The 20,307-nt window shown below is 36.1% G+C and overlaps 1 protein-coding gene across 2 annotated transcripts; it reads right to left on the bottom strand.

The window, feature by feature from the left end:
• Positions 1-1,578: 1,578 nt before the first annotated feature.
• LOC306869827 (dual specificity testis-specific protein kinase 2-like) lies at positions 1,579-19,894 on the bottom strand. 2 transcript variants are annotated; one of them, XM_079416749.1, is made up of 10 exons: positions 19,619-19,894; positions 19,099-19,203; positions 9,588-9,781; positions 8,528-8,649; positions 7,575-7,623; positions 6,384-6,533; positions 3,644-3,811; positions 3,456-3,539; positions 3,248-3,334; positions 1,579-3,115 (listed from the first exon to the last, which is right to left on the bottom strand). In XM_079416749.1, exons 2-10 carry the CDS (start codon positions 19,127-19,129, stop codon positions 3,014-3,016), a joined length of 987 nt encoding a protein of 328 aa, XP_079272875.1. In that variant the 5' UTR covers positions 19,130-19,203; positions 19,619-19,894; the 3' UTR covers positions 1,579-3,013. The 2 variants fall into 2 exon arrangements, with proteins under 2 accessions (XP_079272875.1, XP_079272876.1); XM_079416750.1 differs by lacking the exon at positions 19,099-19,203 and having other exon boundaries at positions 19,619-19,870.
• Positions 19,895-20,307: the final 413 nt, after the last annotated feature.

Below are 20,307 nucleotides of genomic sequence, written 5' to 3' on the forward strand. Positions count from 1 at the left end.
AAGTCATTCCTGTGATGGCAAAGAATTTTCAGCAGCGTCACATGATCCTTCAGAAATCACTCGAATATACTGATATGGTGCTCCAAAAAAAATCTTATTTTTTTGCTATTTCAATATTGTTTATATTTTAGCAGAAAGCATATTTTTTCAGGATTGTTTGATTAATAGTTCAAAGGCACCGCATTTATTTATTTCAATGAAAGAACAATAATATTCTGTGCCATTAAAACGAGTTTTAACGCTGCAATACAATGGTCATGTAATTCAGTGCAGGTAAGTGTGAATCATACAAGACACTGCCATCTAATGGACAGATTCCCTCACTACTGTTTTCGGCAAAATGGTCGCAGAGCCTGATTTATGAATATGTCTGCAGTGGTTTTGAACAAATTTAGGATTTTTAAAGTCTCTTTCTTCTTCTTTTATGGAGCCTCATAAGTGTCTGATTAGGAACACTCTACAATGGTTGCAAAATTGTGTGCCGTACAAATAGTGCTTTAAATACCTTGAATTTATTCCCACCCCCACAGAGTTTGTTGCAGTGCATTATGGAACTGTGTTCTGTGTAAAAGGAACAGTATTTATCTCTTTATCTGGACTCACTGTTTTCTAGATGTTGTTGTCTTTTTTCAGGATGGTTCTGTGTGTAATGGTCACATAGTAGCAGATTCAGCCAACAGAAACTGACAAATGAACATGAGCTTGGCAGAAAAACAGGCACAGTTATATATATTAACTTCATCCAAATCTAATCTTATATTGTTAATATTAATATTCCAGTTAACTATGACCATATGCTATGTTAAAAACATTAAATGGTGGACTTTTGCTCTCTTACTGCTAAAACGCTTGATAAAACATGAAGCTCAACAAGTGCCTTTGATCTGTACAGCAACAGACTTGCTTTGCTTTAACAAAGCTCACCGCCAGAAACCAGAAGTAAAGCCAGTGTTTAATTATGCATTCACATCTATTCAGTGATTTGGTACAGCTGGAAACCAACCGTTGTATAAACACTAAGAGCACCAGTTAAATTGTTCCATTTTGTTTTCAGGTCAAGCAAGGACAATACAAGGGGTGTATAAAATTGATCCCTGAGGGAAAACAAGCAACGATGCGACATTCAAACAGTGATTTCTAAAGGAACTTAAGAATGTGCAGAGCCATTTCCATTATAAAGTCTGTTCAAACTCTAAGGTTTGTTTGGTCTGCTGTAGATAAAGTTCAGGGCAGTTTTAAACTTGTCACCTTTCACCCGAGTTATTAATTCAGTAGCCCAGGATCACATAAAGAGAATAATCCCATGATACACTGATTGTCATTCATGATTATTCAAATCATTTGCATTGAGTGGTTTGATGGCAGGCGCCACAAAGAAAGCCGATTAGCAGTGGGAATCTTAAGAGTCCACACAGTAGACAAAGTTGCCAGGTAACCAGACATGAAAGTAAGCGCATTTTGATATGAGTTACACAAATGTTTATCATACATCAAGTTCTTTCAAGCAGAGAGAGTTTATAAAATCCTGATGCTAATAGTGCAGTTCACGTGCTGTTATTATCATAAGACAAAACCGGTGGATTTTCAAAGGCTTTATTTGAAAAATACACACCATTCACTTTGCTTCCTTTTCTCTTTTTATATCATGTACTGTATTACAAAAACACTACAAACCACAAGAGGATTCAGACTATACAGACATCAGGCTTGTTTCAGAGATTTGAGGTTAGCATGACATAGTTCTCAACACAAGATTCCCAAGAACTCAAGCTTCCTCTTTGAGGCACAGAATGTAGATTTTGTTAAAGTTAACTTGAACGATGTTCAACAGGCAGTTCACTAGAGCAGCATGATTAAAAACTGAAATAACATCTATGCAGAATTTATATAAATATTAAAAACAAATACAAATCAATAGTGCCAAGTTACGCATTAGAGAGGAATATTGATTTTAGTATTACTGAGTGGACTGAGAAGTTGCACAAGTTTTCAGAATACTACAGCAGGTTGGTCTGGAAAAGATTTAATCTCACATTTCTTATTCAGTTACAGCCAATAATATGTCCAGAGAAATTGTTTGGTGTCACTGTTTATTGGAGTCGGACTGGTGCCATCTCGTGCTTCTGATACATACTGTATGTGTGAGTACTGAAATTTACAACACATGGCAAACAAGTCAACTAAAATAGACAAAAAGTGTTAAAACATGAAACATTTAAGCTTTGAATGTTGAAAAGAAAGACAACGACGCCCTTGCAGGCAGGAAAAGGGCCTCATCCTGTGGTGGCTGCCGAGTCTTATGGACAATTTCCAAAGATCAGCAGCTCAGCTCAGTGGAGGCAAAACCACAAGTGATGAGTTGAGTGCTTGCTCCTGTATAAATTGCTTTTCAAATAACGAAAAGTACAGTCATTTTTCAAATATGTCGCTTTTCAAAAAAAGTCAGCAATACAAATGCACTTTTTTCCTATTTGGGCAATTGGTACCAAAATAAATTACTTTCTCTTGTATAATCAAATTTAATCAAGTATCAATATACTGAAGCCTATGAAAATATTATTTGATTATTTAAAACTTGAGACCCTCAAGTTAGTCCTTTTATCAATGGTTAACTTAAGCCTCAAAACCTATTTTAAGGTTGTTTTTCAATATAAACTGATTCGTATACAAAACAGAAATAGCAATAGTTTTGAAAATCTGTAGCTTTGTAAATTATGACACTGCAAACAGCTAAACACTTTAGCTGGAACCTGATACAATATTTCTCTTGGTATACTATTACTATATATTGCACAGTATATATTACGTACAGCTGTGCAGAGTTGAACTGTAGGCCATCTAGAACATTCAAAATAAATAGCGACCTTTTCCTTGATTTGCTCTTTCAATGCAAACAGCCCAGAGAGAACTGCGGTTCTGCTGCATTTGTCATTGTGCTTTAGTCTATGTACAGAACTCCAGCTGCTTGTGTCCATTCGCAGGGCTGATGGGAGACCAGAGGATGTGCCGCAGATCAGCCTGTGGTGAGATCATTGTGAGGAGCCTCCAAAGTCTCAGCGATTTCACCCAACTCGTCTTGAAGCTCTGTGAAAGAGGGTCTTCGGAAAGCCTCTATCTGCGTGAGAAACACCAACAGTCAATGGTAACGCTTTACTTCCTTTTTCAAAGGGTTTGTTAGTTTTAGGCATAACTGACAGAGGAAATGTGTGTCCATTTGATATACAAAAAAGGTAACAAGGTCACTTACCAGACAGCAGCTGCCTGCCAGCTCTAAAAGACGCTGAGGACACTCACTGACCATTTTCCCAAATGCTGATATGTCCAGGCCATAGTCCTGCAACACACACAATCATAAATGCATATGGGGACAGTAGGGTTTTTTTTTGTAGAAAACTAATACTGAATGTAATATTTTCTGGCATTTCCAAAGCGTCAATAATTCTATTTATAATCACCTGTGTTCTTGGAAGGATTTCTGGGTCTGCTGGGATCCTAGCCAGAATTTCACACAAAACAATTCCAAAAGAGAACACATCCACCTAACGTCACAAAGCAAAATCAGTAGGTGAGAACTAGAAAATGCTTTAGAACATCACATAAGACCACCATTTCACATCTTGCTCTTTCAATTTTAAGTCATTACCTTGCGGTCGTAGGGCTCCCCACGCAGCATCTCAGGGGCCATCCAGAAAGCAGAGCCCACAAGTGAAAGCTTTCTGTCCTTTGCAGGAAGTTCAACCACCTCTCGAGCCAAACCAAAATCAGTAACCAGAGCTTCTCTGCCTCTCGCTGACACCCTTATTAGACAATTCTTCAGGAGACACAAACACACAAAGATGTTTTGATGCAAAATAAGTATTTTTAGTCTCTTTGTACTATTAGTTTATTCTCACTCGTAGGACTGTAAAATATAATAAAGTAAAATCAGTAATATTATTACAGCCATTACTCCAGTCTTCAGTGTCACATGATCTTTCAGAAATCATTCCAATATGCTGATGTGCAGCTCAAGAAACATTTCTTATTATTAGTGAAATGTTTTTGAGGATTCTTTAATGAATAGATAGTTCAAAGCATTTTTTTAATCCATGTCTTTACTGTCACCTTTTATCAATTTAATGCATCCTTGATCAATAAAAGAATTACATTTCTTTAAAAAAAAATCTAAATTGACCTCAAACTTTTAAAGAGTACCTCATATACAGCTTTATTTGCGCTAATAAATAATTGCATATTATGAATAAAACTTTCTTTTTAAATAATGTCACATTAATTAAAATATACCAGATATAGACAGGCAAAACATTATTTTTACATTTTTAAACAAGCGCCTTGGGTAACAAAACTATTTGACATGAATGTGCTGTTCTTCTCTGCCAAAAGGCGGCGCCAAAAACCAGCAGGAAAGTTTCTAAACTCATTACAATCTCCTGCAAAAACTCTTACATAGCATTTCCGAAATCTGAACTTGTCTAATACCAAATAACACCTCTATATGGCAGACATTTATACTATGTTTTCCAAATGAAAACAAATCAAACAAGTTTTGAAGCTGTGCTGACTGACTTGTTTGTGGGCTTTTTGTGTGAATGTAAACCTGTGGAATTAATAAGCATCTAAATGCAATACAGATAAAGACAAATACAACACAAGCATAAATAAGATGCATGACTGCAGTTTTGTGGTTTAGTATCCGTAGCATGTCTTTAATATTCTTTTGAGACAATGTGCCTGACGGCTGAAGCAGAACTCCCAGGCTCAAATGAAAGACGTTCCTCATCATCACCTTCTCCGTTTAATGAATTATTCAGCTGACCCTGTACCTCGCCAAAGGGTCTGGACCGCCTACAATTCCTCTCCTTCATCTCTATCACTCCAGGGGTACCAATATGCAATGTTATACCTCGCTTTCAGTTTGAATGGTCTCTAGTGATGATGTGTTATGGTTAGAAACATTACCATGTAGTCTGAAAACTCAGTTTAAAGCAAAATGATTGAGGATGTAATAAAAATGGCCTGTTATTTTAGAAGAAAGGTAAATGAGGAAACATTGAGGCTGACCAGAGCAGGGGGAATCCAGGTACAACCGAGACGTTACATAAGACCTGTGGTACTCTTGGAGCAGAAAGTGCTGATGGATACAACAGTGAGTTCTGCATCTGGACTGAATTAGAAAACTGAGCCAAGCCTCCATCCCAAAAACTGACCTATGATTATAGGGCTAAGAAAACTCCAAGCACAGCCCCGAGTCTAGAAGTTTCCAAATTTAGAACAGTAACTCATGCATATGCCAAGTGTTGCAACACCCTCCGGCTATGCAGCTAATGGCTGGGTTTGAAAGAAAAGCAATAAGGTTGTTTGATTCAACAAAAATAATCAACAGAAAAAAAATAATCATTTCATTCTAGTAATTATATATAATTATTATAATATAATATTAAGGAAATATTAAAATAATAAAATAAAATCCTTAGACAAAAATACAATACTCATATGCGTTTATATTTTTGCACTTAGAAAAGTTAGAGCTGCTGTTGTCCAGGGTTATGACAGTTAAATAAAACTAAAACTTAGTTTTGAACTTTGATTTATTTATTTTTATATATATATATTTCAAAATATTAACAAAAACTATTATAGTATGTAAGTGACACTAAAAGAACAGTAAAAAAAAAAAAACATTAAATGTTTTGATCGGATTGTAGAAGATCATATTTAGATCTTGTAGTTCTGTGACACTTTATGCTATTCAGCATATGAATGTAAGTACTTAAAAACACCAGTTTCAGGGAAGCAGTAGACCCTAATACTTTCTGTTTTCTGACACAACTTCCCTAGTCATACCAACTTATGCCAACTTGCAGTGCAGTGGAAACCAATTGATGGTCCTACTACCCAATGTGCTAGATGTCACGATTGTGTAAATTGTGTGGCTGGCATTTTTGTTTGCTCATTGTTCATATCTGAATGGCTGACAAATAGACAGTCGAGGCCTGGCTAAAAACTAAAAAGGGGGGTATGGGATCTGCAAGCCTATACACTGTTTGTGCATTTTGCATTTTTTCAAATGAGATGGGAAGGGTTAGGGAGAGTGTGTTTATGTGACAGCGAGAGAAAGACAGAGAGGGAGAGTTTATTACCATCACAATGGACTGGCCTTGTTGCCTTGCCCCTCACCCCAGGATTGGTGAGCACTTGTGTGAATCCTGGCAACCAATGATTCTCTCACACAAACATCTATAGCTGTATTTCTCAGGGGAGAATTCCATGAAAGACTACACAGCCATTCTCTAATATCTGATGATTACTCTGAGAAGTGCAGTGCAAAAGGCTTTATACAATTCCTCCAAGCAAGAAGTGTGTTATTGAGAGTCCTGCTGTACCTTAGAGTTCAGATCTCTGTGGTAGATGTTCTTGTAGTGGAGGTAAATCATCCCTCTGGTGATATCAGAGGCTAGGTCTACTTTCTCTCTCCAGCATAGAGGCACATCATTCCTGGCCAACAGCTCCTCTAAACATCCTCCACTAACATACTGTACAGACAAACACAGCCCGTAAGGGAACAAAACAAATACTTTCACTTTTATTGTTATTGTTATTGTTATGTGCAGCGCTCAGCAATAAGGATCTCTCTGGGGCAAATAAAATAACATAAAACACTTTACAATAAGGTCCCATTTGTTAACATTAGTAAATGCAATACTATTATATTAAATAATAATGTTATTAAAAAATGCTCATTGTTTGTTCAAGTTAGTTCACAGTGTATTAACTAATGTTTACTACAACTTTTGATTTTGGCTAATATTAATAAAGTCTGTAAAAGTATTATTTATTGTTAGTTCAACTAAAGAAGAGTTTATTTGCAAAAACCGAAAGCTCTGGGGGATTTGTTTTTTTTTTTTACAAAAATCATATTTTTATTGTGTGATCATGTTTTTATTGTTAGTTAGCTGGTTTTTTAACCTAGTCAAAATAACCCAACTGCAGTTTGACAGACTAATTGGAATGCTCAATGAAAAAACAGGATTTAAGAATTGTTCAAAACTGAGTTCTGTTTTTGCAAATGAACTCTTCTAGTGTTAACAAATTAAACCTTACTGTAAAATAAAATAAATACTGTTATAGGCTCATAATTGTTCACTCCTTGACAGATGAAACACAGGGCGAAATTTTTTAATGTATTACTCATTTCTGCTACCGATTTTAGGGAGTTGATTTCTTATATAGGCTAATGCTGTATTATGTTAACTAATATACATGAACATAGTATGTTTCAATTTCATTTAATTGTGTATATCTATATAAAATGCACATACTGTATGTAATTTATTATTGGTAGTACATTGTTTATCTTTTGCTAAATATAAAATATATTTTGTGACACATGAAACATTTTAAAAGAAAAGCAGAAAAATTCTTATTGTTGAGCCCATCAATTGTACAGTTTCAAAGCATCACATCTATATGATATTTCAAAAATCTAATTGTAACATACTACAATCTATTGCATAAAATAAACAAACTGCGGAACAAACTTTTTGATTTTGAAGCTGAGAAAATGGAGATCTCACCTCCAGAATTGGGTACAACTTGTCCTCTTTGACACAAATACCCAGATACCTGGAAAAAGAGATGTGGGAGGTTATCATCCGTTCCCTAAATCTGCCTTGTCAAGTAGGTTCAGCCTAAATACAGCCTAAAGCCCCCGTCATGTGTCAAATGCCCAACAATTGAGCAGAAGTTGAAAATTAGGTCAATTTGATGTTAAAACGATGTTCAGGTTTTCACTTGTTTTTAGTAACATATTAGAGAACCACGAATTAGTTAAGCAGTAAATGTAATATGTCACTGTGTCATGGTGACCTCATGCGGTTTCTGTCACACACAACAGTTCTGTTCATGGGTTAACATGACTGTCATCTGTACTGAGGTGATGACAGCTGGCAGTAACTGGAAAGTTGTAATAAATTAACACTGTACAGGCAGTTTTGAATATGGCTTTGTCCTTCCGCAACGCACTGGAAAAAGCCATTCTGAGATTGCTTAGACAAACACACGTCACAGTGCAAGATTAACAGCAGTTTAAGAGCGCTGTGCTGGACAGAGCTTAGTGTGACTTGTAACCTGTAACAGTCTTGTATGCATCCAGTATGTACATCTCTACAGGCGTTTGGAAACACCTACTACTCAATCTTCATTATTACCGTTTAACTGTTTTAGAATACTAGCAAGGGCAGAAACCTCTGAAATAACACAAATGGAAGTTTGGAAATGACCATAAACACAAGAGCTTCTTCAAAGAAGCCTCTATTTGTCTAGATTACCTACATTGTCCTGGGATTCATTTTAAACACTAGCAGACAATTCTGTGATCAAATTCATTAATTTGATCAAAACAAAACAAAAAAGAGTTTTAAAGATAAACGGAAGCTAATTGCAAAACTTAAAGCAAAATGCCTGAAAAAAAATGAATAAGAGTTACAGTTTATGACAAGTTATTAATTTGCATTAGCAAGTGTCTTACCTCACTATGTTGGGGTGTGAGAGTTTCTGCAGAAGGCTGATTTCTCGTACAATGCTGTCTTGATCAACATCATTCTTATAGATCTTTACTACCATCACCTTCCGTGTGATATTGTGGATTACCTGAAAAGAAATTACAGGGAACGAATCTTCAAGTGGTATTTAAACATTCGGTCACACTTTATTTTAAGGTCCAGTTCTCGCTATTAACAAACCGTTAACTATGACTTTTCCCTCAATAATCTCCCAATTTGCTGCTGCTTATTAATAGTTAGTAAGGTAGTTGTTAAATTTAAGTATTATGCAGGATTAGGGATGTAGAATATGTGCTTTGTAAATACTAATAAACAGCCAATATGTTAATAACAGACATGCTAATAACCATAACTAGTTAATAGTGAGAATTGGTCCTTATTTTAAAGTGGTGTCAAACATTCCTTTCTCTCTCTAAAGTACAATCACAGAGAAACACTTCCATGTTAATACACAGGAAGGGAAAGAACTGCTGGGACGGTTGAGCTGTGCAATCATCGGTTATGTAATTTACACAGCAGGGACTCATCAGGAACCCATTAATGGGTATAGTGTACTCCGGAACGGGGGCCACCTCAAACTGGGTTTAGCTGTAAAATATGTTCTAATTAGTAGGACTACAATACTGCACTGTATGAGAGCCATTAAGATACACACACATACAGCACACACTAAGAGACTTTCTGCAGTACAACAGGATGATGAAAGCCATTTCCATTTAGACTGTATTTATCTGCTTCATTTTTTGCTATATGATGGATTTCACTATAAACTTTTATGATAATTATGCAAAATATTATTTCATAAAATATTTGTGAAAGTAACAAAATAAATGCACATATGAAGTCAACATTTTACACTGCTTTTTGTTGTGAGAACATTTTTCAACAGCCAATGTGTTAAAGCACCCAGGAGAAAAATCTGTCAAAAATTTCTTAGCACTTAATGTACATACATTATTTACTGCATATTTAGATATTATCACTTTCAGATTCATGTCATCAGATTCAAGATATTTTAACTGTTACCTTGTAAACCATTGAGAAGAATCCACTGCCAATCAGCTCGTGTGTGAAGTTCTCCCAGAATTCTAGCTTGCGGACGGCTGTGCGTAGCTTCTGCCAGCGGTCCACATGGCAGTATGTATCAGAAGACTCTCTATACAGCGTCGGGCTGGTGGGCTCAGACGAAACGTCCACCTCGCACATCCTGGAGATCTCCGCTGAGAACCCAACACAAAACACAGTGTTGAGAAAAGTGTCAGTGTCAGAATGTGATGTTAAACACTTTCATAATCTTTTAAATCAAATAATTATTTGTAAAAACCCTCAGAAATTATTTATCAAACACAAAGCTCTAAAAAATAGTAGCTGGTTTCTGAAGGAAGCAGCGTTTATAGATGAAAGTGAAGCTCTGGATTGAAGCTCACGAGTACTCGATTAGCTCAAGGAGTAGGAAGGCTCTCGTCTGCCACAGCAGGGTCTAAAAGATGTCTTAAAATAGTCGTGGACAGCATGCAGAGGAGGACAGATTCAACTGTTCTTGATCGACAAACAAATGAGACATCAACAACTTACAAACAATTAAGACAAAGATTGGGTTTATTAAGACATACTGTACAGATGCATTTAAAAAGGTAGTTCGTGAAAAAAAGTAGTAGTTCATCATTTACCTTCATGTCATTCCAAACATATGACTTTCTTTTTTCAGTGGGACAGGAAAGGAAACATTTTGAAGAATTCGCAGTCTGATCTTTTCCATAGAGTGAAAGCGTACCACCAACAAAAGGGATATATTTACAGTATCTCACAGAAGTGAGTACACTCCTCACATTTTTGTAAATATTTTATTATATCTTTTCATGTGACACTGAAGAAATGACACTTTGCGACAATGTAAAGTAGTGAGTGTACAGCTTGTATAACAGTGTGAATTTGCTGTCCCCTCAAAATAACTCAACACAGCCATTAATGTCTAAACCGCTGGCCACAAAAGTGAGTACACCCCTAAGTGAAAATGTCCAAATTGGGCCCAAACCAAAGTGTCTATATTTTGTGTGGCCACCATTATTTTCCAGCACTGCCTTAACCCTCTTGGGCATGGAGTTCACCAGAGCTTCACAGGTTGCCACTGGAGTCCTCTTCCACTACTGGTGGATGTTAGAGACCTTGCGCTCCTCCACCTTCTGTTTGAGGATGCCCCACAGATGCTCAATAGGGTTTGGGTCTGGAGAGATGCTTGGCTAATCCATCCCCTTTACCCTCAGCTTCTTTAGCAAGGCAGTGGTTGTCTTGGAGGTGTGTTTGGGGTCGTTATCATGTTGGAATACTGCCCTGTGGCCCAGTCTCTGCTTCAGTATGTCACAGTACATGTTGGCATTCATGGTTCCCTCAATGAACTGTAGCTCCCCAGTGCCGGCAGCACTCATGCAGCACCAGACCATGACACTCCCACCACCATGCTTGACTGTAGGCAGGACACACTTGTCTTTGTACTCCTCACCTGGTTGCCACCACACACGCTTGACACCATCTGAACCAAATAAGTTTATCTTGGTCTCATCAGACCACAGGGCATGTCCTTAGTCTGCTTGTCTTCAGCAAACTGTTTGCGGGCATCATCTTTAAAAGAGGCTTCCTTCTGGGACGACAGCCATGCAGACCAATTTGATGCAGTGTGCGGCGTATGGTCTGAGCACTGACAGGCTGACCCCCCACCCCTTCAACCTCTGCAGCAATGCTGGCAGCACTCATATGTCTATTTCCCAAACACAACCTCTGGATATGACGCTGAGCACGTGCACTCAACTTCTTTGGTCGACCATGGCAAGGCCTGTTCTGAGTGGAACTTGCCCTGTTAAACCGCTGTATGGTCTTGGCCACCGGCGTGCTGCAGCTCAGTTTCAGGGTCTTGGCAATCTTCTTATAGCCTACGCCATCTTTATTTAGAGCAACTTTTTTTTTCAGATCCTCAGAGTTCTTTGCCATGAGGTGCCATGTTGAACTTCCAGTGACCAGTATGAGAGAGTGAGAGCGATAACACCAAATTTAACACACCTGCTCCCCATTCACACCTGAGACCTTGTAACACTAACAAGTCACATGACACCGGGGAGAGAAAATGGCTAATTGGGCCCAATTTGGACATTTTCACTTGGGGTGTACTCACTTTTGTGGCCAGCGGTTTAGACATTAATGGCTGTGTGTTGAGTTATTTGAGTTATACAAGCTGTACACTCACTACTTTACATTGTAACAAAGTGTCATTTCTTCAGTGTTGTCACATGAAAAGATAAAATATTTACAAAAATGTGAGGGGTGTACTCACTTCTGTGAGATACTGTATACAGTGTTGTCTTTTTTTTACGTTTAATAGCTCATGGACATTGTATGCTTTTGCTGTAAACAAAAGGGCGTAGTTACTGTTAAACTCACAAAAAAACAAAAAACTTATAGAGCAGCTTGATGAGTAAAAAAACGACAGAGCCTGTTGCAAGCGGTAACAAGACTTTTGAGCAATGTAATGTGCATTACCATTCAAACGAGATGAAAAACATTAATACTTTTATTTAGCAAGAATGTTATAAACTGATCAAAAGTAAACATTTATAATATTACAGCATTTATTTTGCTTTGAATTTTCTATTCTTCAAAGAATCCTGAAAAATATAACAGTTTCAACAAAAATATTACATATTTTAAAAAATAGCAGCACAACGTATTTTTTCAGAATTTATAATAATAGATAATAATATTCGTATTTAAATATTTACTACTCTTTATGTAAATATTTGTGTTTATCTTTTGATCCAAGATGTAATATTTGTAGTATTCTCCAAGAATATGTATGTTGTATACTCCCATTTCATACATGGTAGGAAAATATATCCGTTACTGGGGTTTTGTTAGATATTGGACATATTTCAAATACTGAGTAGTGAGTACTAATGTTTTTCAGAATTAGTAATGCTACTAGATGTTCTTTTCCAGAAACTGTGTTTTTATCATTTAAGATATGATATTTCAAAGTGGTTGTTTTGCTGTATTTGTTCTAAAGGTGTGAAAAACACACATCTATTTTTAACCGCAACATTTGACTGGTCACAATGACCTAGCCTAATCTGCCCTAGTCTTTACAACAACAACATATGACATAATGGATAAGTTTATTTTACAAAGAAACCGCATCCACATTTTATATGTATGCTTTTACTGTTTCCCTCTCCTTTTTTTTCTGACATTCGTTACTTTATCTCTTATATACAGTATATAATATTTATATAATCTTATTTATTGAATACGATAGTATGGGTGTAACTGTACACAGACATGATGGTTCGGTACGTACCTCGGTTTTGACGTCACAGTTCGGTATGATTTCACTATAGCAGGGGGAAAACTAAACATAAAATTGCTTTTTTTAAAAATAAACAGTGGTTTACTGAACAAATAGCTCTCTTTAAATTAAATTAAATTATAATTAAATTAACTACGGATAAAAATCAGCCTACCTCAGCTTATGCTCTAAACTATAGTGAGCCTTTTTACATTTCTACGGTTACAATTAACATCTGAGCCCAAACTTAAATTTAATTACTATTTATTTCGAAATACAATTTTTAAATAGTGTTGATTATTATATGTAAACATGTAAATTTAAAAGTTTTTAAATTAACTTCTAAATTACTAAATTTGTAATTGTTGTTGAAATATATTCATTTTCACAGTGGTTGTCATAACTGGTTCCATAACAGATTTATTTAAACATACATCAAATAATTAAGAGATCACTAATAGGTTAAGTAAAATATGAGTATATAGTCTAATATTTCACAAAATGCTCTTCTCTAGACTTAATTTCTGTAGCGAACTAATGAGCTGTGGACACTGATGACTTGCCTGAGATAAATGAAACGCTACGTGACATTTTGTTTTGACGTCTTTGAAGCAGTTAAAACACTGATTGCGCGATTACATGAGGCATGAGATGTTTATTCATGTTTATTTCACGTTAAAACTAGAAGTAAAGAGGAAGCTATGATCACGCTCACTGGTGCTCTGCGCTGCCGTTTGAACTGAGGGGTTTAACGATCTGTCACGCCTCACCAAAGAGCATCAAAACAGCATTTATTTTTTAATTTCCTGAGAACCCCCCCGATAATTTGAAAGATGAGACTTTGTTTCTTATCAAAAGTAACAATATAGTAAAGTGGAAGTTTCCAATGAAGCTCCATTTGTGCAGTGGTTAAAGCAAAATTAAAATTTAAATTTTCGGTACAAATACATAGGCCTATTACACACCACTATAAAATAGATCTTAATTTTGTTTCGAATTTAACTCTTATTTTATTAATAACTTTTATTTAATAAATTTGTTATTTCTTCTAAAATTGAGCTCTGACAGTAATTTACTCGACTGCCTGGATCTCACTGCATCATTTCCTGAGCACCAAACAGCATACAGTATTAGAATGAATTCTGAAGTGTCTTGTGACACTGCAAATTAATAATAATAGTTTTTTACTGTATTTTAAGCATATAAGCATTTATATTTTTAAGCAAATAAATGGAACCTTGATGAGCATGAGACTTCTTTCAAAAACATAAAAATCTTACCAACCACAAACTTTTGAACAGTAGTGTGCTTGTGTATATGGTGGGCGTCTGAAATCTAAACCCACACAGGATATTTGCAACATGGAATCAACATTGTCGCACATCACTGTGCTTTTCTTGTGAGGGTGGGCAGTTAGTTGAAAAAAATTGACAAATTCAGCCTCTGGGAAAAAAAAAACCCCAGACCTTTCAGCATAGTAAAACGGTAATCTTTGTGTGTCATCACTGTGTAAAATCTGATAACACGCAATCTATTGTGGGTTTACACTTTTGTAGAATTTGCAGTCTAGACCTACGTTTACAACTTAATGCATCAATATTTCCATGTTGGGGAGACACCGAGAATAAAGTAGGGCGTCGAAGTCAATGGGGACTGTCTTCACAGGCCAATGATGCTGCCGGGGAACAGCACAGAGTGGCACGCTTACACAAACCACGGGAATCATCTAGCACTATTCATCATGGGTAGAGCACACACATGTGGTCTTTGTGTTTCCAGCAGCAGATGCACAACCACAGCCTTTTCAGTTTTACAACCTCACTAAAAAGCAAAAACGCTTAGAGTGCAATACTGATGGGTCTCTGTCTGTTTCACTTAAAGTCTTTTTCATCTGGTGTTTTCTGTGTTTATTTCCAGAACAATAAATAAAAGACTTCATGAGTGAATTTGGACTCTTGGAGACTCCTTATTGAACATGTTTGTGCATGCTTACATGAATAACAGCTTTCAAAACAACATTTGACCTCCGGTGAAGCTTGAGTATATGATACATTCTGAAAACAATAATAAAAAATAACAAAAACTAGTGCTGTCAAATGACTCATTGTGATTAATCGCATCTAAAAAAAAAATTGTTTATATGTGCACTGTTTTATGTATATATAAATACACACACATTCAGTATATTGTTTTTAAATATTTACATGAATACATTTATATTCATATAATTTCTATTATACAACATATAAATATTTAATATAAACAAATGTTTTCTTAAATATATACGTGCATGTGTGTGTATTTATATATACACATAAAAATACACATTACACCCATATATTATGTAAACAATTTTTTATTTTGGATGCGATTAATCACGATTATTTGTTTGACAGCACTAACAAAAACATATCTTTGTCATGTTCCAGTTATTGCACCAAGGTGCAAAAAGAGGCACCATCCTACAACATGCTGATTTACGAGAAGAAAAAAAACACTATAGATCAAGCATGCAAGCTGATTTAGTTTTAGACAAAACCACAAGTTAACACTGCAGTGATAAAATTCACCTATGAAAGTGGACTCAACCTCCAAGAGGAAGCATCCATCTAAGTGGCAGCTGACGTCTGGCACTGTAGAGGAGACTCAGGGTTTGTGAAATATGCGGGTCAAAGGGAGACACTGACTTAAAGTTTACACAGTGCACAGCGCGTCAGAGGATGCCGTCACAAGGCTGCAACCTGACTTCACATGCACATGAGAGGAAATGAACCCTCAACTTTTACAGGAAGACTGATGCTTCAGCACACACAACTAATAAGTTAAGTAGAAACTATGAATTACATTTAAACTCCAAAATACTACAAATAGATTATTTTTTAATAAAAATGGTCATTTATAACTCTTATAAAACATTAAACCAAAAAAAAAAAAAAATACACTTTAATTTTTTAGCCTAGTTAATAAACTACAAAACCACAGCTTCAGGTCTCGTAGAAGCACAAATCTGAGAATTATTTTCATCTGAAATGTTGGATAATGCAGCAGGCAGCAACATGGGGTTCATTAGCATTACTTAGTCTAATGACTCTCCTCCGCAAGGGTCACAGGTCTGCTCTTTGCATCACATAAACACTCCATAGTTGATGTGACTCACTGATTAACACCAGAACAGGAAGCATGTGGCATGTTTACAACCTTCAAAGGGCAGAAATGTGAAAAACATGTCCAAATATATATATAGTTTTTAGTACTTTTAATACTTAAAATGTTTTTTTTATTGGTTGCCAAGACAAAATTTCAAATTTTCATTTGATTTTAATCTGATATTTGTATTTTATTTAATTTTTTTCAACGAACAATAACAACACTTACCTCATTTTTTATTTGAGGATAGAATATGTTGTAAAGGTCAGAACGCTTTGCTACACTATATGGCTTCTTTTACAAACTGATAAGAGAAAAACATTTTTGTATAAAGGTTCAGATCTACCAGAGCCCTGTAATATTACATTTACAGTATGACTGTACCATATTAAATTTACAGTAAACAATTGAGGAAGAATATCAGAGCAGAAGCTATTCTTCCTAAGGAGACAGTAGCAAGAGAAGCGGCATGACACAAAGTCCTGAACTTGCTCAAGTCCAGGCCAGAACAGAGATGAAACAGTGATAAGAACATGCGAGTAGATCACAGGTTCAAGTCATGAAATTCACACCACTTGCACTATAATAAGCATCTACGCACACAACATGCCATGTATTTGTTTTTTATCCACATCATGACAAGTTCTCTCTCTCTGCACACGGTGTCTCATGTGGCTGCTGGGATTGGTGTGAACTGCAGGGGCAGAATCTGTAGTCTGTTCCAGACTGGATCTGTTGGAGAAGAGAGAGCTTCGGCATCGTTCCAGAAGTCTCCCCCTCACATTCTCTCCCACTCTCTTTCTCTACACAAAACAACATTCAGCACAGTGGCATACCAAACATCAAAAATGTCAGAAATCTTGCTGATGTTTTTCTCTATTCCATCTCTTGTCTGTCTTTTAGTTTTGGGAGCACTGGTTCCTGCATGTTCAAACGCAGCATATTGAACTGATCGAACTCAAACTCAATTTTTTAGGCAATTTAGGTGTGATGGCTAGTTGTAATGAGTTTGTTAAGACCAGAGCCCACCTGTCTGGGAAAAATCGATCAAAGGAACAGCAGGACAAATCTAGTTTCCTGACAATGACTCTGAATAAAGACTGCTTTGTCACAACGATGTGCTGCCTAATAGGCTGCAATTGCAAACAGTGACAATATAACTGTGACCCAGCGAAATGTATTTTTGCTGAACTCATATGTCAGTGATATATCATGTCAAAGCTAAAGCATGGAAAGACTCTTCTGTGCAAGTAAAAATAAGCAACATGTGGGAAGAATAATTTTGCTTATTTGCAAAACAGACACTAAAATATACTAAAACTAACTAGGTATCAGATATTTTGCATTCTGATAATTACAAGATTATTCTGAATTCTGATAAGTATATCGACCAGCACTGTATATAAAAAAAAAAAATATATATATTTTTCCAAATAAGTGTCTTATTCTCATTTAAGGTCCTTGCAACACGGAGTCCGAAATTTCCGCATTTGTTTTTCCATTTTTTTCTTATTCGCCATCCTTTCCTATCAAAATGCATGATACGCATGTGAAAACGCAGAAAATCGAACCTGATCCGAATTTTTTTATGACGAATGAAAGTTTCGGAGGCAATGTGTAAACGTGATTGACACAACATGAGATCATATTTTTTTACGTGGGAAAAATTCAGACGAAAATTTTGGACTCAGTGTGCAATGGCCTTAACTAAGCCTGCATTTTTTAACAAAAAACAGCAATATTTGGAAATATTACAATTTAACACAGCTGTTTTCTATTTGAATACATTTTAAAATGTAATTATTCCCAAGAAGAAAGCTACATTTTCAGCACCGATTACTTCCAGTGTTACATGATCCTTCAGAAATCATTCTCATATGCTGATCAATAATCATTTCTTATTATTAATGTTGAAAACAGTTTTGCTGATAAATATTTTTGAGGAAACCATTATACTTTATTCAGGATTCTCTGATGAATAAAAAGTTCATAAGAACAGCATTTAAAGCACTTTTGCCGAACAAAAGTATCATTTAAAAAAATAAAATAAATAAAAAATACTGATCCCAAACATTTGAACGATAATATATAATATACATCTAATTCCAGCTGTGGCATTTTAGAATCAGCCATCACATATCCGGTTCTATGCAAGCACTGCTTTTATTTTATCAGAAGATATCAGTCACTGTCATGCATGCAACTGAACTCTAAGCACATCAAGGTTTAATCACTTCGGCACTTCCTCAAATCATCTTACCTTCTATGCTTCTTTTTTAATCTACCCTCAGCTTAGATTTATTACATTTTTGTGTTTCACAAGTCTGTGCTCAACATGCATCAACATATTCAGAAAGACAAACAAGACAGTATATGTGGAATGAAGTACTACTTTTGAGGCTATTATTTTAAGAACTTCTAGAAGTCGTGTGCTGTTTTATATGAGAGAGACAAGACTGGGCAGTGTACTTTTGGAAGTAGATGGAGGAGGAAAACTGTTTTCCTGTCTCACAGCAAAGGGCAGCGAGGATTTCAACTACGTCAACACAAGGGCACAGACTGAACGATATACACCCTCATGAACGAAAAACAGTGGACTAATATCCATCAAAAGAAAAGACAACACAATACCAGAAACAATCATATTTTAACAATGGAATCTAATGAAAAACAGTGTATAGGACAGACTAAAAACTTCATCTATATTTTATACATGGAAATACACAACAGCCTTGTCTGAGACAACATCAAAACACTGACTAATGATGAGACCCTGACCATGGCCACAAGATCAAGAGTGTTAGAGCAAACATCTGCTTCTCTTCATGACATGCTCAATGTGAATCCACTAACTTATTCCCAGCCATACTGAGATGAGAAATGTCAAGTGCAGATTATACTCTAATGAGTTAGACATCTCAGTCAATTCAAGCGTTCAATGCATTAAGAAGAGCAAATTAATAAACATGCAGGTGTATAGCAGCGTGTCTTTATGGAAAGCTAGCTATTTCATGTAGTCACAAAAACATTGATTAATTCCTAAGCATTGTTACTTACTGCACTGGTTTAATAAGCTATTCATGTGCATCTTGAGGTGGGTGGAGGGGCGGTCCGCCTTAGCTCACAACACAGACAAGCTGGGAAGAGCCTATGTGACAGAAGCTATGAGGAAAAAAGACACACAGAAGCAACCATGAACTGAGACACAAACACATGACTGTAACAAACACTTAAAAACAACACACTGAACCGACATGACATTTTATAATACAACAAACTATTACATTAAATTATTAATGTAATAATGTAGAAATGATTAAAAATTACATTGCACACTGAGAGAGAGAGGTCTGAAATAGTGTATATCTGTAGACAAAACTGTAAATGAGAAAATGAAAATGACAGACGATGAGTGGATGGAGCGAGATGCTGTTAGTAAGCAGAAATGTTTTAAACATTACATTTGCACGTGCAGTTTACAATTACTTCAAACAAACACAAAAAAGTGTTTGAAAATCATCAAGATGCATAACAACCTAGCAACCGATAAAACTAAATAAATCAATCGCTTACTCACAGCAGAAAGCACCCCGGCGTCTTCACTTCCGCTGCTGCTGATTGATTGCTTTCTCGCCGATCAAATAAAATCGACTATAAACCCCAAAATAAGTTCTAGTCGGAGACAAACCGGTGGCATCGCTTTTGGAAAAACTCCCTTTACCGACAGTCCTCGCGCATAACGAAACCGCCCTCTTCAGCTTCTCGGTAGGGTTTAAAGCATGCGGTCCAGCCTAGATGAGAAATACATGTTTAACGGGCTGTGTGAAGTGGGAGCCAGTTGCCATGACGTCATAATAGTTAAGTTTAGCCCCACCCACCTGTAGGTCCACGGCTGTGCTTCAGCTGCTTACTCAGAACTAGTTATTGGGATTTTGATTCAGTGACTCGATTCTTTTGAATCTTTGATCAAATAGATTCATTAGGTGGTCATTTGCATGTATGCAAATTTAATAGACTACTGAAAGTTTAAGCATCAAAAGCGATTCCCTTCAAATTCCAACTCATAAAATAGCATACATTTAAGATTTTAAAAGTTTTTATGTTAATTTAAATTGGTCACCGCTCACCAATGTTCATTGCCGCTTTTTATTGTTTTGCGCAGAGATTCTTTCAAAGATAGAAACCGACGAATCATTGAATTCGTTCACTCAAAAGATTCGTTCAAAACGAACGAATGTGTGGCTAGGAAGCTCAATGCAACTTTGT

Source organism: Barbus barbus (assembly GCF_936440315.1).
Source record: "Barbus barbus genome assembly, chromosome: 5".
NCBI lineage: Eukaryota > Metazoa > Chordata > Actinopteri > Cypriniformes > Cyprinidae > Barbus > Barbus barbus.